The sequence below is a fragment of the Serinus canaria genome, chromosome 12, assembly GCF_022539315.1.
Source record: "Serinus canaria isolate serCan28SL12 chromosome 12, serCan2020, whole genome shotgun sequence".
In the NCBI taxonomy this organism is placed as follows: Eukaryota; Metazoa; Chordata; class Aves; order Passeriformes; family Fringillidae; genus Serinus; species Serinus canaria.
The window spans coordinates 8,124,447-8,145,190 of NC_066326.1; the positions used below are offsets into that span (position 1 = coordinate 8,124,447).

A 20,744-nucleotide genomic window follows, 5' to 3' on the forward strand; every position below is an offset into this window, starting at 1 on the left:
ATCAGCTCACAGTAGGGTAATGAAAAATAAAACCAAATCTTAAAGTCACCTTTCCTCTATCCCTCCCTTCTTCTCAGGCTTGCCTGCACTCCTGATTTTCCCTCCCTCCTCCCTTCCAGTGGCACAGGAGGATGGGGAATGGGGGCTGTGGTAAATTCATCCTTCTTGTCTCTGCTGCTCCTTACTCCCACAGGGGCAGGACTCTTCATGCTGCTCCCCTGCTCCAGTATAGGATTCCCTCCAACAGGAGAACAGAAAGCCTGCTCCAGCATAGGCTTCCCATGAGATCTCAGCCTTCTTTGGGCATCCCCTGTCCCATTGTGATGCTCCATGGGCTGCAGGGGCACAGCTCCTTCTCCATGTTTTGCACCAGGGGCTGCAGCAGCTCCTGCTCCTGCTATGCTGGAGCAGCTCCTGCCCCTCCTGCTCTGACCTTGGTGTCTGCAGGGCTGTTTCTCTCACTTCTCTCTCTGGCTGTACTTGCTTTTGCACAGGGCTTTTCTCCCCTCCTCAAATTTTTTTTTCTCAGAGGCCCCACCCCTGTTCTTGATGGGCTCAGCCTTGGTCTGTGGTGGATCCATCCTGGAGCTGCAGGAATTGGCTCCACTGGACATGGGGGAAGCTTCTGGCAGCTCCTCACAGAAGCCACCCCTGTGGCCCCCTGCTACCAAAACCTGACCACACAAACCCAATACACATCTTTAAATAATGAAAGTAGAGACAGAGTATTTTCATTCTGCAGGAACCTGGTCATCATCCTAGAAGAGATTGCAGCAGTTGTCTAAAAGGACTACGAAACAGCCACAAAAATTAGAGAGAATGATTTCCCTCTCAGAATAACTGGTATGTAAGGCTTGTCTTCCCCCTGTCACATACATTCATGATTTATCTTCTCTTCCTCTCCCCCACTCCCTGCATTAAAGGGGGAGTGGGCCATTGCTATAATGCTCTTATTCCCTGCTAGAGCAGAGAAGATATATTTCAGTTTTATGCTCTCCTCAAATGTAGTCAGACATACGGAAGAAATACCTTACAGGTGTTTGTATTCTTGCAGAGGCTCCAGAGAATTGAAAACCCTCTGTATTCCAACAATAATCTTTCCCTTGACCTAGTGTGCTTTATATCTCATGTGGGAGACTGAGTCCTGCTATTACTGGAGTCAGGGAGAAAATGGGTGGAAGTTTCAGCAAAATGGGGATGAGAGCCTGGGTGTTAATTGTGGGGCTGCAGGGCCCCGTGGTGGGAGCAGCTGTGCTCAGCTTTGTGCAGAACTCAGCCTGCCCTGACCGAGCCGGATGTTCCTTGGCATCTACAAGATTTGCCTGGGGGATTTGGTCCTTCCTCTTATTAATATCAGAAAGTAAATTAGCTTTATGTTGTCCTTCATATCAGACCTTTCAGGGGGCTCCTATCCTTTTAATTTAGCCTGGGTCTCTGAGGGAAAAACCCAGTAAAAACACACCGGTGTGGTGATTAGTAAGCACGTTTTATATAATTACAGTGTTGGCATCTCAGGGGGGAAATGAAAGTTTGTGCTGTCCCTTTAACAGGACAATTTGATAATCCTCTTAGCATTTTCTCTTTTAGCTGATAATATTTCACACAATTTTACTTTGTAAAATATTCCTAAAGGGAGGCTTAAGCAATAATGCACAGATTATGGAAATGACTCTCATTAAATATAGGCAGAGACTTCAGCAAAGCCATGAACTGCTTCAAAATGTGTAACCCCCATTAGGAGCTTCATTTAAATGTTTATTCACAGAGCAGTAAATGTTTATTATAGAACATTTTATTGAAACATAAATTAAAGAACCCTAATTATACATATCACAAGTATTCAAACAATATGCATTTATCAAGACTTAACTGAAGATCAGAGGTGGAGGAAATGCAGTTGTGCTTTCATTTGAATCTCAGCAGCACCAAATTTGCACAAAAATACCTGGGCAAAGTGACCCTCAGGGAAGGCAAAGGCATAGGGCCTCCAGGCAGGTGCTCTCCAGCTACCCCTGAGCATGTGGCACCTTCCAAAGTAACTTCAGAGGCACCTTCTCTGGTCATTCCCATTGTAAAAAAGGCTGGGGGCTGCCAGGGCTTTGGGCTGTTTTTGCAGAGTAATTGTTGCTGCTCCTGCAGGTCTGCCCAGGTGAGTGCTGTAGAGGGGATGGACTATGAGTAAAGGCAGGTGATGGTCCTTGGCCTGACCTTCCCACCACCATGCATGGACCCTCATTCCTAGACTGCAGAGCAGCTTAGGGGTCAGGAAATACAAGATCAAAGAATTAATCAACCTTTATTTCCAATTGGTTGATCCATTTGCTGCCTTTCAGAGGATCTCTTAAGAGATGTTCAGAGATGCACATTTGGATCACCACTTCCAACAAGCAGGCTCATTACCCTCATTATTGTCCCAGTTTTCTTGGGTTTGGAGCTCAAGGGGAGGGGTTGGCACTTCTCTTGCAAGAGCTAAAGCTGCCTTCAGCCATGGGAGTTTTAACTACAGATATCAAGTGGGTTAAAAAATCTTTCTGTGCTTGTTTTCATGAAGTCTACATCCCTTTTCTAGCTCACCCACAGCTCATTTCTTTAAACTTCATAGCAGTTGACATATGCATTATTTATTGAGAATGCTGAATCTGCACATTTCTGAACTGACATGTTTAAAGATGTACTCTGCTGCAAGTCCCCCACTTGGTTTGGCTTCTGAGACATTTGCAAATTCTCCTAATTTTGTTGCTTTCCATAGTACCTGTTTTCTGTGCTGAGCAAGTATCTGGATAATTACTCTTCCAGAGGCAAATCCATGGTGTAAGTGTTGGTAGGGATCATTGCAAAGCTTTATTTTTCCTCCTAGGGATGTGTGTACTGCAAAGTGTGATGCAGATTTATACAAAGGACCCTCACACTCCAGCTTGGTAGCACATGGACAGCCTGTGTGACCTTCTCTCCCAAGACTTGTTCCAGTTTCTTGTTTTCTTTCTTTGCAGTCTCTTTCTGTACAACATTTTTGATTCACAAAATGTTGACCACTGCCTTCATTCTATCAACAGCTTCCACCCTCCCTGTTTTCCAGTGGCTCTTCTAGTCCATCCTCACATCTGTCTCTGCTGTTTCCCTGCTGCTGCCCTGGCCTTTGGGACAGGCATGGATTTCCCTGTCCTTCCCTTGCAAGCATCAATCTGCTCTCCTGCACATCCTGCTCTCCAGCCTGGCAGTCTGTGCCATTCCTTTCCATCTGTACCACATCCTTATGCTCCTCCCAACAGCAGAAAAGCAAACCTCAGTTTTGTGTTTCAACAAACCAGAGCCAGGGGTGCTACAGGGCTGTGTCAGGCCATGCAGCCTCCCTGATTTGGAGCAATCCTTGCCCCCAGCACGGCAGAGCTGCCAGCTGGGGAGGAGACACCAAGGGCCTTCACCTATGCAGCCTCGTGCTCAAGGCTTTGGTAAAGCAGAAAAAGAAAGCACTGATTCCTAGAAATGGGGCAGTTTTGTAGCAAAGGAATGGTTTCAAGCAGTTTCCTGTCATGTTTTATTATTTTATAAAAATTAGCTCCTTTAAAGTGGTCTGTCTTTGACTAATTTAGAACTCCTTAAATGAGGAAAAAAAACCACTACTAATGCAGGCAATAATTTTAAAGGCTGTTAAAATTGAGTGTTTTAGTTGTACAAAACTCTTTTCCTAATGCTGGATAGGACTTTTAAAAATTTTTTAAATTTGTTTCTCCATCTCAAACCAATTCAGGACTTGGAGAAACATCAAGAGCTCATAAATACTCACTGAATAGAGACTGGTTTTCCACAAAGATATCTCTGCCAGGACTTGCAGGTGAAGGGCCCTGGAAGTGCTAGAAAGAGCAGCTGTACCAGGTGTGCCTGTGGCTGGTGACCCGCTGGATTTTCAGGGGCAGTAGAGGGAGAGTTTCCTGCTAATGAGCTGTGGATATACAGGCAGGGCTTTCCATGGAATAACTTTGTAACAGGGACAATTGAGCAGTTAATCGAGAATAGCAAACAAGGGCTCCATGGAAGCCCAGTTTACAGAGAGGACAAAATTGCCCTATTTTTCATGTGGCTATCTCTGTGTTATGGCTGATTTTCTTTATCACCCACTAACAGTCTTACTTGGAGAATGGTTATTAGTTTGGAATTCCTACAGTTAATCTGGTAGTTTAGAAGAAGCATTATCACAGCCTCCCATAGGAAGCCCCTGTCTCTGTAATGGACAGAGCACTTTGCAGCAAGTGAGGTCTCCCCTGAGAGCCACCATCCCTTTTCCCAGTGAACTGGCTGGTGAGTGTCTCCTGGCCAGCTGGTCTTGCTGCCTGGAGCTGCTGATTCCCCTCCAGCCCTTCCTCCTGCCTGGCCACAACCACAGCAGGTCATGGGTTTTCCTGTCCTGCTGCACCCTGAGACCGTGGAAACCCACAGCTGCCAAGCTTTGACATAGAAAAAATGAAAAGTAACAAGGAAAAGTATGAAGCTGCTGAAAGCATCTGGTTTTGCTGCATGAAGGCACAGGTCAGCCATGCTCTGCTTTTACAGATGTGAGGGGAACAGCCCTTCCTCTGCCAATGTTGTGGCATCTCCCCATCCTCAGGGTTGTGTGACCCTTTCCCAGCTTTTATGAGTTCATGCCGTAAGAACATGTATTGCTAATAGACCCTGGGTCCTGAGCAGCTCATGGACAGACTGTTATCTACCTTTCAACTGGAAGCTGAGCTATGTTGCTCTGCTAACCAGCACAGCAGCTTAGTGACCACAACATAATGTCCATGAATTATTGCAGGCAATGCCCATGTCCTCCCCAGTGGTGTGTGACAGGGTCATCTGCTCTTCACTGTTCTGGTCTACCTGGGAAATCTCTTTCAGTGTCTATTTTTGTCTGGTATTTCCACTTTAAATGCAGTGCAGTGGTGACACGTTGGTTATTTGACCATAATTCAGTGTATAAAACCAGCCATAACCAGGAACATTGCTTTCTGCATGGCCTTGGGTGCTGAAGTAAAACTCACCTGACCGGAATGCTTGTTTCTCCAACAACACAAGCTCCAGATCTTTTGGCTGAGACTTTCTGGGCATTTTGCAGCCCTGGCTCACTGGAGAGAAGCCTTAGTGGTGTAATACCACAAATGCCTGTGATGCAGCCAGACTTTGGCAGTGGTGGGATGAGAGTGCCCATGAGCAGCCCTGTGCTCCCACAGTCCTGACTGGAGCCATGGAGCTCATCAGAGCATCCTCTTGCTGCAGTGGGAGGCCAGAGGCATCTCACCCTGGCTCTGGCTCATTTGTTTCCCATGGCACTACAGATCTGTTCCTTGCAGTACATTTTCTGATGCTCTTGTCATTCTGGGTATAAAGGTCTTGAAGAAACTTCTCTTGTGAGTGATTTTGCATCACCTGATAACTCCACCATTAGAAATTTCTCAAACTGAGATTTTATTTACATTGCAAAGCAGGGAAAGCTGCAGTCCCTACCCTAGAAAAATGTCAGTCTAATAATTTTAATTTTGAAGGTCCTATAAAATCCAGCTCCCACAGCCTCCTTCCAGCTACTGCTGTTCTACATATCCCTGACTGGAAATCTTCCCCCAGTTTCAGAAGCTGCTAGCAGGGCTCAGGCACCTTTAACTCACACAGTGCCCCCCACCTGGGGACTTCTGCTGCATCCTCTCATTGTCACTGTTGTCACATCCAGCGTGGCAGTGTCCTGCTTCCTCCAGCAGTGCCTGAGGAGCAGGGGATGGACCTAAGCACTGCAAGTGTGTGCCTGCATTTTTCTGCCCTGATGTGGGTGATATTGATTGGTACATTAACGTAAATGTCTTGGCTGTTGTGTGTTGCTTTCCTTGCTTATTAATCAAAATCATGCAAAATGAGGGGAAAGCAATTTTTTAGGAAAAAAAAAAAGAAATACCATCAACAGTGACTGATTACAGCCTGCTGGAATGTGATGGGGTTGTCTGCCACCCACCAGGCATGAGGCTCCCAACAATAACTGGGGAAAAAAAATTAAAATGCTTTATTTTGACAATTTTGGTCAATGTGAAGATGTTTTTTGTTCAAGCAGTGTTCTGATGGAAGGTTTGCCTAAATCTATTTGTTTGGTTAAAAAAAAAAAAAAAAGCATTCCAGTGTTTTGTTTGCATCTGACGTATTTCGGTCAATTGCAAATGGTTTTTGGTATGTGCAGGTTTTTGTTTTGCTTGGAAAACAAATAAAAGGAAACAACTTTAATTTGTGGGCACCTTGAAGTTATTTTTGCTACTGCCATTTAGGGAGACCTCTCTGTAGCCAGCAGTGAATGCAAAACACTGAGACATAAACAAAACATTTGGGATGTGAATATTCCCAGTGAACCAATTCACAGGTTGGAAATGGAGCTGGTGCTTAAGTGCCTTGGTGGATTGAGGCTTTAGCAGTAACAAATAGTACTAAGGAGTAAAAATGATCAATTAAAGATCTCCTAATGAATCAAAGTATCAGCCACTCTGAGTTGAGAAGGGCAGAAGCTGAAAGGCAGATTGGAGAAGGTGTGAAATCTCCCTGTTCAGTGTTTCTGACTGCATGGTAGCCACAGCTCTGCACTGCTTGTATTTCTTGGTAAAACTGAATAGAAGGGAAATATGTGAGACGCTGCTGCCGATCCTGTTTGTTTCTGTTATACAAACAGTGGGGAGAATCCAGATATTTATTTCTTTCCCATACACAGAATTAAAAAAAAAAAAAAAAAAACACCAAAAAACACAAAAACAAAAAACAAAACAAAACAAAACCCAAACCAAAAACGGATTACTGGTAAAAAAATTACTCTCTTTTAAATTGATTGTTGTTACTTCCAACCTTGGGAATATTCATTTGTTTTGTGATGCAGTTGATGGATTCTGCTATGCAGCCTGGCAGTGTGTGAGAACATAATGCCTGTAGTAAAGGTGACTAACCCCTGAGAACATCCCCACCGATGCCAAGTGCCCCATATGCTGTCATAAACACTTTTTATTCTTTTTTTTTTCCATGCTGGTCATAAGAGCCCATTTTGGGTGGAAGATCACATTAGGCTCATTCATTACCTGCTGTGCTGGTCTGTGCATCTGCAGTGCAGCATCTCTGCTCTGAGCTTTGGACTCATCCCTGCGTGTTTTCTGATATTCCAAATCCTCTGTCACGGGTATACACAGATCTTCTCCTCTGTGTGTCCTGGAGCATTCTGCACCAGAGATAAAAATTATGCTTAAAGGTGACTAAACTTCTGGGGAATATGGTTGTTGATAGCTGATGTTAGGTTTTATATATTTCATCAAGAGAAATTCCTGCAAATTGATACTTGTAGCAAAACTTTCATTCCTTGTAGCAGAAGAGAAGGAAACTGACAGGCAGATGACCTGGCTCTATTCTTATGAATTAATTTAAAATCTAATGAGCACAACAGGTGTGAGACAGTAGTGAAATTTTACTGTACCCCTGCAAACTTTAATCTACACTTTTATTTTTCTTGAAGGTCTGTCCAAAAGCGAAATTTCAGGCCTAGGGCTACTGAAGACTGTCTTTAAAGTTGCTTTGTGATTTTGAGCAATACATCATACCAGCAGTGATGTTCAGATGATACATTGCAATAATACATCACAGGAGCACTTTTGCTCTTATGATATATTAGTATAATACACTATCAGAACACTATCACTGATATATTACTCAAAAACACAGTTTCTGACCCTCAAGATTCACCCTCATCTCTAGTCTGAATACACTGAAAGCTGTGGATAATGATAAGAATAAGAAATCACATATTCGATTTCTCTAGGGTAAAGCTGAGAAAAAAAATGGTGTGGTATTTGGAATATTTCATTAACTGAAACATCCTTGTGTTTTCATTTTATTCACTGAGCAAATGTTATTATGGATAGAAGCTAACACAATATAGGGGTGTTTGAATTTTCTTACAAATAGCCTAAGAAAACCTTTTTTGATTTCATATTTCATTATAGACTTAAGCCATATTTTGAGAATGTTTCCATGAGGTGCAGGAGTTTCAGCTGATTTCTGCCTCATAAAATTGAATCAGGTGCAAGCTATCTAAATTCTATGCAAACCATTTGGTGCTGTTTCAGATGCAGTCATTTTTTTAAAGGATTTTAGGCACCATCTAAAAAGATCTGAAGATGCATAAATGTGATCTATCACTCAGATTATTTGCTGCCTCTCCTCACTGAGGTGTTGGGGTTTTTTTCCCTGAAGAATTATTCTCAGTTATTGTTTTTCTTTACTCAAGAGTGAAAGACAAAGAGAGAAAGAGAAAAGAATGCATTGCAATGTTGTTAGTAGCTGAACTTACTACAGAAAAGTATTTTTCCCAGTAGAGTTTGGTTCTTGAGGACTTTGCATTATCCTTCCATTATGGTATGAACAGAGTGTCAGAAAAAAAAGGTAATAATAATGACACAGCACTAAGGTGCTAAGTCATATATTTGTTTTCTTGTCCATAATTTTTTTTGTTTTCCCCAGATCTTATCAGCACTTCTGATGAAAACACATCACCATTCACCTTCCTCCCAAACTGGGTAACACAAAGCTGCCTGTGCAGCCTTTTTGCAGCTCAGACCTCAGCCCTGCTACCCCTTGGGCAATGGCCCTGTGCCAGGAGAGGGACACACTTCAGCCTCTGCCAAACTGGGCTCATAATCCTTGTGCCTCACAGGCTTTGGGCCACCTGGCACTCTGTCCCTGCAGGTGTGCCCCCAGCATGAGTCTTGTGCCCCACAGGTTTCAGTTTGTTGTATTTGGGCTACAGCCTCCAGGGAGGAAAGGAAGCATTAAAGTCTTTTTAACCTTGTGGGAGGCACTGTCCTCTTCTGCCAGCCCTTCTGCCTCCGTGCTGTCCATGGCATGGCAGCTGCCCTGTCCCCAGACAGGGAGCCCTGAGCCCAGGCTGCCCACACGAGCTCTCCCCACATCCCATCTTCAGCACCTTCTTATTCCCCTCTGTTCCAAAGCCACAACACTCAGCTCCAAGGGACATTGTTATTTCAAAGCTGTGGCTAAATATGTCTCTGACAACTATGAATAATTCCACAGAGCCCCTAAACTTCCAGGCATTTCACTCTGAAGCTCATATAATACACCAGGGCTGGTTTCTCATGTTTTTCATCTTTTATATTCTCCAAAGAGTTGAGATACAGTTATGGAACAGGTTAATGTATTTTCCTCTGAATATAATGCTGTGGGAGCCTGTGCATGGTTACTTGTGTGTGTTGAGAATAATGCTGGCAGTTAGAAAAGAAAGTCATGAACTTGATAATCACCATTATTTTGTTTCACGTTTTCAGCATGTACACGTCCATGTGCTGCCAAGGAGGGCTGGAGACTTCAGCAGGAATGATGATGTCTATGAGGAGGTAAGAGTTACACTCCATCTCTTCTTCAGAGTTGGTTTTGCTGGTAGTAAATTAATGGCCCAGGCCCTCCCATGGGTGGAGGGATGGGATCTCTGCATTTTTATTGCTTGCAAAAATCCTGTGATGGCACAAGATCTGCACTGGGATTTCAGAGAGGGAGCTCACAGTTGACACCTTTGGGACTTCAATCTGTCACTGCACAGAGGTGCAGGGTGCATCTCTACAAATAATTGTGGTCTCTTATTTTAAGGGCACAGGGAAAAAGGGTGACCACATGGCCAGCCTGGCATGCAGGGAGCTGGCATACACCAGCTGCTCGCCTGGGGTGCCAGACCTCTCCCTTCCAACCAGAGAAAACACAGGCAGCTTGTTACAACTCAATCACAAATTGCCTTCTGGCCTGATTTTGGTAGGGCTCTGCTCAGCTCTGGACAAATCACATTGTAGCCCCAAAGATGGAAATTAAAGGGCAACTCTGCATATAGATGGAATATCTGCATGTGTGCAGATTGTGCAGCAGAGCTCAGCTCATGAGCTGTTCCAGTGTGACTGAATCACTGGCTTTTGTTTAAATGAACAATTGTACTGGCATTAACAAAAAGTTTTCCCCAGTTTGACAGCTGTCATAATGATTCTATGAAAAAATCTCACTATTGTTAAATTTATGGCTTGTTCTTCGTGGGTTTGGTAGGATCCTCTATGTGAAATATGACATCTCCTTCTCTTCCTGAAAGTAATTAATATAAACTTGTTCAGTGCTACTGCAATACCATCTGCTTGAAAGAGACATCGTGACATTTTCTGCTTTGGTATTTTTTCCTTTGTGATATCTACATGATGACAAGTCCCCACTCACAAAAAAAAAAAAAGGTGGAGTGTTTTAAAGTTTTTCAATTACTTAAATATGCAAAAATGGAGAAGAAAGCATATTACTGACAAGTCATATGAAGTGGAGTGCCTGAAAACTCCACTAGTAAGGGTAAAAGCTTAATGAGGCTGCTGAACAAGGAGATCCAATGGAAGTAAATTATGGCAGTCTTTGCTGGTGTGGTGGTTAAAAGCAGTTGAGTGAGACAAAAGTTAACAGGGTTAAAGGGTTGTCAGGCACTGGAAGAGGCTGCTCAGGGGAGTGGTGGAGTCACCATCCCTGGAGGTGTTTAAAGGATGTGTAGATGGGGCTCTCAGGGACCTGGGTTACTGATTGGCTTGGCCGCACTGAGCTGATGGTTGGGTTCAGTTATCTTGCAGTGTTTTCCACCTAAATGATTGTATGGTTCTATGATCTTTTCCTTTTCACATGTATTAAGGGGTTTCAGATGCTGCATCAACCCATCAAATCTCTTTCAGTTTCTGTCATATTTACTATTCCATTTGCTTCTTTTTTAACACAATTATTTTTCCCTTGTTATAGCTGAACAGAATCAGGCAAAACTCTAATGAACTAGACTATATATTTAGTGTTGTTAGATGCAAAAGGGTGGCAAATTGGGGAAGAATTTCTTTTTTATTTTGTCATTTCCAATTACAGCAATTGTAGGTGTTGCTTTTAGCAAACAGGAACCATAAATATTTAGACATAGATGTGATAATGTATCTTTTAGCAGAAGAATGTGTAGCCTCAGAGTCTAACTAGCTATTCTTGAACACCATAATGCTAACACCCTTTTGTACAGACTGTAGCTAAAGAAAGATTTAATTTTTCTAGAATGCTAGGGAAACAAAGACACATTTGCTGCTATAAAAGGTTTGATGCCGGGTTCTATCACTGTGTGGATGGAGGATGGAGGGACTTAAGAAATTTGCTATCACAGATGAATAAAGCTATTTTAAAAAATTAAAAAGGGACAAATTATTGAAAATGCTGCTGACTTTGGAAATAATTTGGAGCTTATGTCAGTACAGCAAAAACATTTAAAAATAATGCATCTCCATGTGATGTCTGCAAGTCATATCCTTTTGACAAGAAGATACTTTAAAAGATTTAGGGAGATATGTAGATCATGGTGGGGCAACAGGCTGGAAATCGACAAGGGATAAAGTCCCATTAGGTGAGATGTGGGTGCTGGAGAGAGCTTTAAATCTATTTTTCATGAAATTTGTACTTTAAAAATCCAAAACCTGTTCGTAAATACTTCATTTCGATGTATTTGAGTGATAGATGGAGCTGTACTTTAGGCAGCAAAGACCACCTTCCAAAATCATCCCAATGGCCTTTTCCTTGTAAAATGTGACATGGAGGCTGATCAGCCTCCCTCAGACAGTATGTGCAATTGTAAAGCACACTGAGGATAAATTGTGCATATTGCAGTGCCTGGCTTAGCTACCACAGCTAAAGGTTTAACAGCAATTGGGAGCAATTTTCACAGGCTCCAGGTCCCAGCTCTGGTTCAACATGTCTTTTGCAAACCCCTTTCTATCTGTAAGTGCCTTTGAGCTCTCCAAGCTCTGCAGTTGTCATCTGTATATGCTCAGCAGATTGCTGATAAATCCCACTGCTCTTAGTGTCTGACAGTGAAAGGAATGCCCAGATGCTGAGACATCACTCCTCTTAGGAGCCTTCTAGAATTGAGACAGCCATAAAGTGCTTGCAGTCTCTCACTGTGTGCCTAATTTCTCCCATTCAGTTTGGGAGTGACCACTTACCTGATGGAAAAGGCAGAAGAAAGCACATCAGGTTGTTCCCTGCTTAGTCTGTTTGCTGGGCTCTGAGGTCTTCAGGCTTTTGGCTCTGAAGCTCTGACACAGCCCTGTCTAAAGCAGTTTTTAAGTGTAAAGAGTATAATTAAGGGTAAGGTGTTTCTTAGCACTTCTTAGCATTTTAATCAGGTATCTGATGGACACAAATGTCTGCTGATTTCTGGATATATTTTTAGAACTGTGGTAGTGGAAAATAATTGCAGAAGGAATAAAGCAGGGTCTGACACTTATTTCACAGCACCTTCTCTAAATCACTCCTTGGTAGAATGTGACACTTAATATTTTAGGTTTTTTACCTCAGTGCATATGAAAGAAGTCACTGTGTGATTTTTCCAAGATACAAAGAGAATCACTAATAGTAAAAAACCATCTGCATTTAATATTTTAGATGTATTTCCTCTGCATCTTTGCAGAGCTATTTCTTGGAAGGGAATTTCCTGGGAAGTGTTAGTTATCCACTCTCTGGGCTCACTGTAGTGGAAAGCTAAAGCTATAGTTTATCAGTTCTTACATTTCTCTGCAATTATTTGAAGCCTAAGCCTGCAAGTGCGCACATGCCAAAGTTAAATTGGTCTTACAGGATTTTTTATAGGATCAGGCTCTTCATCTTTTACTATTGCTAGATTACTTTTCTCATCTTCATCTTGAGTAGTTCTTATTCGCTGATTCTTTATTTCTTGGACAGCAGAACAATAGCAGCTAAATATTAGGAAAACCTTCCATTAGAATAACTCTTTATACCTCTGTATTTTCTGTTTGGTTTGAAAGAGATTATATTTCACATTTATTAATCAAGGAAATTAAAAGCCTCTTATGAAGTAGTTGCTTCCTTTGAAGTAGATGAGTTCTTTGCTATTATAAGGGCATGTCACAGTGACTGATAAGAATTTGGTATGAAAGAACATCTTTACTGTAGAACAGCCCCAGTGTTGTTGCAGTCAGCACAAGTACTGCAGTTGTTGGAGGTCATTGTGTCCAAGACATTCAAGAACATTATCCTGAAAAGTCTTGGCACTTCCAGGCATCTGTGGGCAGCCCTCGTTCAGTGGGTGTTTGAAAAGTCCATAGCACAGCCTGTCCCTGGTCTCCACTGAGTGGTTAGCCATTACTGCAATATAAATAACATTCATCATCCTTTAGGCTGGCAGGTAATAGCTGTACTGGGCCAGAGACGATGGGGCTCTCTCAGAAAGGAAGACTCAATCAAAACTCTGCACTCCTGTTATGAGTGCTGACCTCAATAAGTTAATTCTGAGGCTGACAGACTTGGATGGGTAAGGGCAGCCTGGCCTCTCAGTGAAACCCTGAGCATCCCTGGCATGCTGAGGTGAGTTTTGTGGTGCACACCCCTGTTGCTCCCCAAATTCTGTGTTTCACCTGGTGCCTGCAGCCTCCTGTAACAGATGCAGCTGCCACAGCAATGCACTTCCAGGGCTGTGCACAAAGGGCAAAGAGTGCCCAGCCCCTCCCCAGCCTTGCTCTAGTGCCCTCCTCATTTCACTGCCTGTCTGCAGTTCCCAGCCTAGACTGGAGAGCACTGAAAAGGGGGAAAGTGTGAAAGAGAGAGGTTAACCCAAACCCCTGTGTCTCCATCCTCCTCTGCCTGCCAGACCTGCATCATGGATCTCTTCTAATGAACCTGAGTGAAACTTCCTACTGTGAGTTCTTCAGTAAGTAATTTATGAAATTTTGTAAAAAGCCAGCAAAAGAATTTGTTTCATGCTATCCTCCTTCCCCTCTGGCATTCAGGCAAGCAGTGAGAGACTCACTTAGGAAAAGATACTTTGACTTAGTGATCTCATTCAGCACGTTATGCTAAATCATTTCAGCACGAATACCTATTAGTAATCATTTCCAGTTCCAGGAAGGATGAAGGAGGCATTTTGGCATATGAGTCAAGAACCTGCTGGGCTGTTTCTTCAGACTGGCAAAACAGGGGAACTGTGGTGAATTCAGAAGTTTAGTCAAACAAGCCTGAAGTTTAATTCTCCCTGAATGGCTTTGACTGTGACATGCCATCACTCCGCGCTGCAGACAGCATCCTGCCTGCTGCTGGGCACTGAGCCTGGCACAGGGCTGGAAACCTGCACAGCTGCACTGAGCTGCTTAAAGGGCTTAAAGGTAAGGAATGAAGTAAAAAGATAAATAAGCCCTCATCCAGGTCTGTGAGACAAAATGGAATGATGCCCAACAGCTCCTGTGAGCATCAGATTGAACTATTCATGAAAATTAATGGCATGCAGAGTTAATAGGCTGTTCCTTGGCCTCAGAATGATATTGTGCCTTCTGGGAACATATTGTAGCCTGCTGGGAGATCAGTCTGCTGTGTCTGAACTCCCTCGGGGCCAGACCCTGCTCTCTCTGCACCCTGCATGGTTAAACCCATAGAAAAGGACAGAAGCAGCACAGAATCTAAGTCGTTTTGTGGGGTGTTTTTTAAAGCTTTGGTTTTCCCAGGTACAAGCTTATTTCCTAATCTCCTGATGCAGCAGCAAATAAATTCTTCCCAGTAGGCTTCAGATTTTACTGTGGTCTTGCCAATGCTGCTTTTTCTGACTGCAAGCACCAGAGGAGGTTCTCCTTGCCAAGGAGTAGGAGCCTTTCCCAGTTGATTCCTGAGTCTTGTGATATTCTAGTGACTCCAGCAGGGCAGGGCACATGAACTGTATGTGAATATTTCCAGTTGAGAGTATTGCAATAGAACCTAGAACTGTGCCAATAATTACGGTTTTGATTTTGTAGGTGGATGGAAAAAAAATAATTTTTAGTTAACCTGATACTATGTTTTTTCCCATCAAATGAATTTACTTTGTGTTTTAAACAGGATGATTTATTTTCTGGACCATGATATTTTGTCTGATTAGGATTGGAAATCCCCTGGATGATGCTGGCATGCCCTGCAAGCTTATTCCATGTCCTCAACCTACATGAGGCAAAACTGACAAATTTGTCAGTAAGGCTCAGTATCAATACTGGGAGACATCCTAGGGTCACATTTATCTCCCTAGATGAAAACCCCACTGTTTGTGGTATTCTCTGCCCTTTCCAGCCCTGTGAGGTATTTCTTTATTTGACACCTGAAATCTCTGAGACCTTCCTCTATGCTCTCTGTGTTGCTGCACTTACTTTAAGATAGCAGGATACCATAATCTGATCTAATTAAAAGCCATTTCATTCATTTCTCTAGATGCTATGGAAGATCTTCCATAGGATCTAGAGTAATGGAAACAGCTCAGCTATAGAAGGGAATCAGAAGTGGTTAAAGGTTTCCCATTAAGGCAGCCATCCCTCGTGATCACACACACAGACCCTTTACACCTAGGCTTTGTCTGGAAGGCAATGTGCATTTGGCATTTTGCATACCATGGATCAGCCTCATTGCCCTCTACTCTGGCTGTCTCTCTGCATTCCATCACTGCTCTTGATGCTTCTTACCCTTTCCTGCCTCAGGGATTTTACAATCATTGTCCTCCCAGGTTAAAAGACATTGGCTGCCGGTTCCACTTACATTTCATCTATAATATAGCAGATGCAAATTTTTGTGGCCATTGCAAAGGATCTCTTGGCTCCTTGTGTAGGATGTTTATTGTATTTAGTTTATGGAGTATTTGCTTTGCTGTGTCCTTGATGGTACTTCATTGGCAAGTGACTTTGTGACAAAAAACCTCCAACCAAGGACAACTTGATGGTAGGAAGATTAAAGTGAACATGGTCTCTGAGGCCTGATCATGCTGTCAGTGCTTAGGCTTGCTCAGATGCTTCCTGTGTATTCCTAGCCCTGAGGTAAAACTGTCTTCAGATTTCTGCTTATCCTTGGAGGCAGTGTAGGTTGAACTCATTCTTGTGGGAAGAAAATGCCCCATTGGTATCCATTGGTACTCATCTTTTTGGATTGATGATATGGAAAGCAAACAAACCTATCAGGGAGCTGCCATTTTCTAAAGAGAGATTTTTCTTTGCCAAAGTAAAATGCTGCCTTAAGCTTCAAATGAAATGTTCCCCTATTCTCTTTAAGGTTCAGAATATTGGAGCAGGTAGTTGGTAAGCACAAACCTAATCACACCGAAATCCAGTGCAGACCTGGCAAGGGATTAAGGCCAGAAGAAAGGAGAAGCTGATGGTAAAATGAGGATAGAATGAGAATGGATTTTAACTTTTGCTGCAGTGGTTTTGCCAGGAAAGCAATGCAATGTAACCACAGATCTGATGCCATACTGGGGGCAAAGAAAGTGTTATTTCAATTTCAGAAAAGAAATTTTAATAATACATTGCAGCTGAGTGAGAATTTAGTTTAACAGAGTTTTAGCATAATTGTGCACAATTTGGTTTTATTTAAATACATTAAGCACCATTGTTTCTTTTCCATGTTAAGGATTGACTTTGGTGCTAGGTTGCAGCAGTTTTCCTTAATTGCTTTAATCCTTGGCCTTAAGAAAATGAATACTTTAAATTCACACTTGTTAAGTACACTGCTAATGAAGAACAGGCTTTAGCAATCTTTGGTGGGCCCAAACTATATAAAAGAAAAAAAAGAGAAAGCAAAGAGAGAAAAAAAAAAAAGAGAGAGGAAGAAGCTAATCACCAACCATTCTGTTAATGCTTATTTTAATCATCTTGCCTGCCCTTGCTGGCAGACAGAGCCATTTGGCTGCAGAGGCAGGAGGCAGCCATCGCCTCAAATGGCACTGATGTTGAGAATTGGGCCCAGGAGGACAATCTGACTTGTCAGTTTATATAGACATAAAGCTTCATTGTTGTGCACAGACACAACTAGCTTTTTAAAAGCCTATTTCCCTCCTGATGATGTGAGAATCTGCTCCCCTCTCTCCTACTGTTCTCCAGCCCTCAGATTTATTAGACAGTGTTTGTAGCCCTGCTCAGTATTTCTGTGGTGCCATAGGGGCAGGTGGGGACCATCAGTGCCCAGTGAGAGCAGAGCACAGTGACCAAATGCCCAGCTTTGAACCACAGGGGGCTGGGGGAGTAAAGAACTGTGCACACTGGGTAATGCCTCCTCAGAGAGTTTTAACATACTGATATCCTCGATGGAATATTCTCTGTGGAATTAAGTGTGTGCTTTAAAACACACAGGATGCTCAGAAGAGAGCAGCTAACAGCATTTCCTTGGGGGCCAGAAGTGAAACATCTCCAAAATTCAATTAATTACCAGAAACGTATGATCTGTTTTCAAAACCAGCTCATGCTGCTATTTTGCATGTGCAGGAAACTTTTATCTTTCTGACAACTAAGAGTTGCAGCTAGCAAAGTGAGCTTTCAACTTCCTCTGGCTGCCTGTGCCTCCCAGTGCTGCAGGGAGCCCCTGGAAGGGTTTCAAGTAGTGCAGTGCAGCATTTTTCCCATTTCAGCATTTGTGTCCTGCAAATTGGAGAAAGTGACAACTGGTGCCCACATCAAGCAGTGGCATTTACTGCTCCAAGGAAAAGAAAGCTTCAAAATCTTGCTTGGCTGAATTACAACCCAATTATAGCTATCCAAGCACAGGTATTCCAAAAAACCAGGAAAACAGGGAAGTAAGGCAGCCTTTGTCCCACTTTGCCCAGATAGCTGGAGCATTGTGCATGAGGTTGCCAAAGAATCCCCTCCTGCATTTAATTGCAGAAATTGATCATAGGTTTGTGGTAAACATACAAGCAAATCCAGCTAAACATTTGTATCCACCTTTTGCTACATAAATTACTTCAGCGTACTGGTGTCTTGCTTCTAGGGATTGTAATGTCTGTGGAAGTGGGAAGGTATTGCAATAAATAGAGCTTTAATGGAAGGCCTGTTTTAGAATTTCTCTTTTCTTTGAACAATGACCTTTTTCTTTCTTTTTTCCTAAGGAAAAATCTATTCTCATTCATTCATCAGAGTGTCTTTGAAGGGGCAAATGCACACAACTGCCAGGCCATGGACAGCACGGGCTCTATGCAGGGTTCTCTTCAGCTGAGGCATGATTGGGAGCAGTAATTGAGATTAGCTCCCTAGGAGATGGGCCTCTGCTCTCTTCCTGGCTTTTTTCTCAGTAAAATAGTTGCATTTAATGCATTTATGATTAGACTATAAGTGCTAACATACTTTCTTCCCATAGCCCTGCCATTTCTGTGGCAGGCTTACTGAAGAAATAACAATACATAAACCTGCATAAACACTTAAGGTCTTCAGTGTCTGCTGCCATTGGCACTTTCAGATTTTCTATTTGAAGATAATTTCATTTAACACTTTTACATCTGAAGAGTCTGTTTTTGAAGACCTCAGAGTATATTTTTAATGTATATAGATGAAGTTTCCTCCTGCCTCCATGAGTACATTAAGTAACAGTACTTGCAGGTTTGATGCAGAGAGGTGAAGGGACCTTGTGAAGTTCTGGAGTGAGTCAGGGCAAAACAGCTGAGTGCACATACATCCATGAACAAGCAAATGGTGGATTGATCACCCATCTACAGCTACATAGAGTAATACCACATATGAAGCACTTGCTTCCCTGTATGAAAGTGTGGTCCTAAGACAGCTGGTAGATATTCCAGGATGTGCTGCCCAGTGTTGAGAAACATTGAAAACTGGATTGATTCTCAAGAACTTTGCTTCCATTTTTGGGTTTGTTTTTTAATTTTTTTTTCCCCTGAAGAGTAGTACTACTGGCATTTGAAAAGTCAGATTGTCACCTGATAGTGCACTGGCTTTATTCAACCAAGGCCTGTGAGCAGCAGCAATTGCTGCTCTCTGAAGGTGAACACCTCATGTATTTTAACAAGAGGAGACATGTTCACCCAGCTGTAGAAAAGGGGGTCTTTCTTCACTGGTATGGTGTCTCCTGGGACACCAGGAGGGAAATGCTTAGGGAAAAAATGAGAAGAATGAACATATGTAATGTCCCAGCTTTTTGTCTTCAGAAAGGCAGATTCAGGAAGTCCTTTGCTACAAGAGGATTCTCAGGTGGTTTTCTAAAAAAAGGTAAGCAAAACAGCCACTGACTTTCAACAAGAGTCAGATGTCTGAATGCCTTAAAGACTTTGGAAAAGCCAGCCCTTTATCCTCTGTATCAGGTTGCAGAGGCAATATTGACACTCAGCAGGATGTTATTGGCATGTGATTTTCTCTTTTCATCTTGCACAAGGGCATGAGGCAGAATTGCCCTCTGCTGCTGCGTGAGCAGAGCAGTTGTGGATTGATGTATCAGCACTTCGTGTTTGTGGGCTGTTCTCAGGAACATGTGCGAAAGGGAAATAACAGCAGAACAAGGACACTTCCCAGGTTAGGTAATGTGCTCCTGACATCCTTTACTTTGCTTTTAGGGGTGATAAGCATAATGAACCTGAGAACAATCTGGTGTTTTTCCACCACTTTTAGCAACCTCTTGTCATTTTAAACTCCTGATGTTTCTTCTCAGGTGCTACCTGGTGATCCTTTTAACATGTTTATTACTGTTGCTTCTTCTCAAGAAATAAATTTGCTGAGAGTAAAGAAAAGAAAGTTGCTCATTAGGGCAATGTAATTAAAGGAAAAGTAGACATCATGCCAAGTTCCGTTTTCTCTACAAAGCACCACCTTGGAGATTGCCTGAAACTCAATTACTCATTGCTATGCTTATTAAGGAGAACAATATGCTGAAATGATCCCTACTTCTAATAACCTTGTTTTCTACATGTGAATCATGTTAATACTTTTTGCTTTAGTGCCTTAATCACCATGTGTAAAATGGGTCTGTTTCTAGAGGGGGAATAGGGAAGGTGGGCCACATGGTGGGTGTTCTCTGAATTGCCACTCTCCATGGAGAGTTTCTTGTTTCCTGCTGGTCCACAAGTCATTTTGTGGTGCTTTTTCTGTTGTTTTTTTCTTTTAATTACATGGAACAGCATTTATTAAGAGATTACATCTTGATAGTCAGATTTCCTCTGGTGAAATTAAAATGTTCATCCTCTGCCTTGCTCTCTCCCTTTGGGGGAGGGAATGTTCAGTATCTTTCATGTCTCAGTCTCTTCTTTGTTACCTCATGGCTTCACCAAGACAAATAATTTCAGCAACAGAAAGCTGATATTACTACTTGCTAAATAACCTTGTTCTGATAATCAGTCTGGTGCCCAGTTTTGTTCCTTGATCAGAGCTACTCTGATACCTTCCTGCTGTTCTCCTAACATGATGTCTTCAGCTTCTCTGAACAGGCTGTTCCTCTGGCCCCAAAAATCTTTTGTACCCCTGCAGGTGTGTTAGAGGGAGCTGTAACACACCTGTACAGTATTCTGCCCAGGGCTTTGGAAGAGACCTGAAGCCATGAAGGAAACATCATGTACTTCCATCCAGCCCACAACATAATTACCCTCCTTAGCTTCATGCTCAAGCCTTCTCCTCTAAACATGCAGGAAACCTTTGTTAATGGGGTATTCCATCAGGACTGAAGGACAGAATTCTTAATCATGCTAGTAAGGACAACCAAAATTGCCATGGGAATCTGGGGAAATTGCCTGAGGTTCAAGCTCTGTGCTGGCCAAGTTCATTTAAGATACCAGTAAGTTTCCCTGAAATTCTTCGTCAAAAATGCCACAAGCACTCATAAAATAGTTGTGTGTAAACTCCATTTTTGATCAAAATCATGGATGACAGCATGGAAGTGGCTGAATGTTGAAAATATCTAAGGGACAGAGAGGGAAGTCA

The 20,744-nt window shown here is 42.6% G+C and overlaps 1 protein-coding gene across 5 annotated transcripts in view; it reads left to right on the top strand.

Moving 5' to 3' along the window:
* The window catches only part of FHIT (fragile histidine triad diadenosine triphosphatase), a 517,693-nt gene that overhangs the window by 426,657 nt on the left and 70,292 nt on the right, over positions 1-20,744 (top strand). For all 5 annotated transcript variants that reach the window (XM_018915203.3, XM_050979501.1, XM_030228002.2 and 2 more), the window contains one exon: positions 9,327-9,395. In XM_018915203.3, the coding sequence (XP_018770748.1) occupies positions 9,327-9,395 (69 nt within the window). The remainder of the gene's footprint in view (positions 1-9,326; positions 9,396-20,744) is intronic.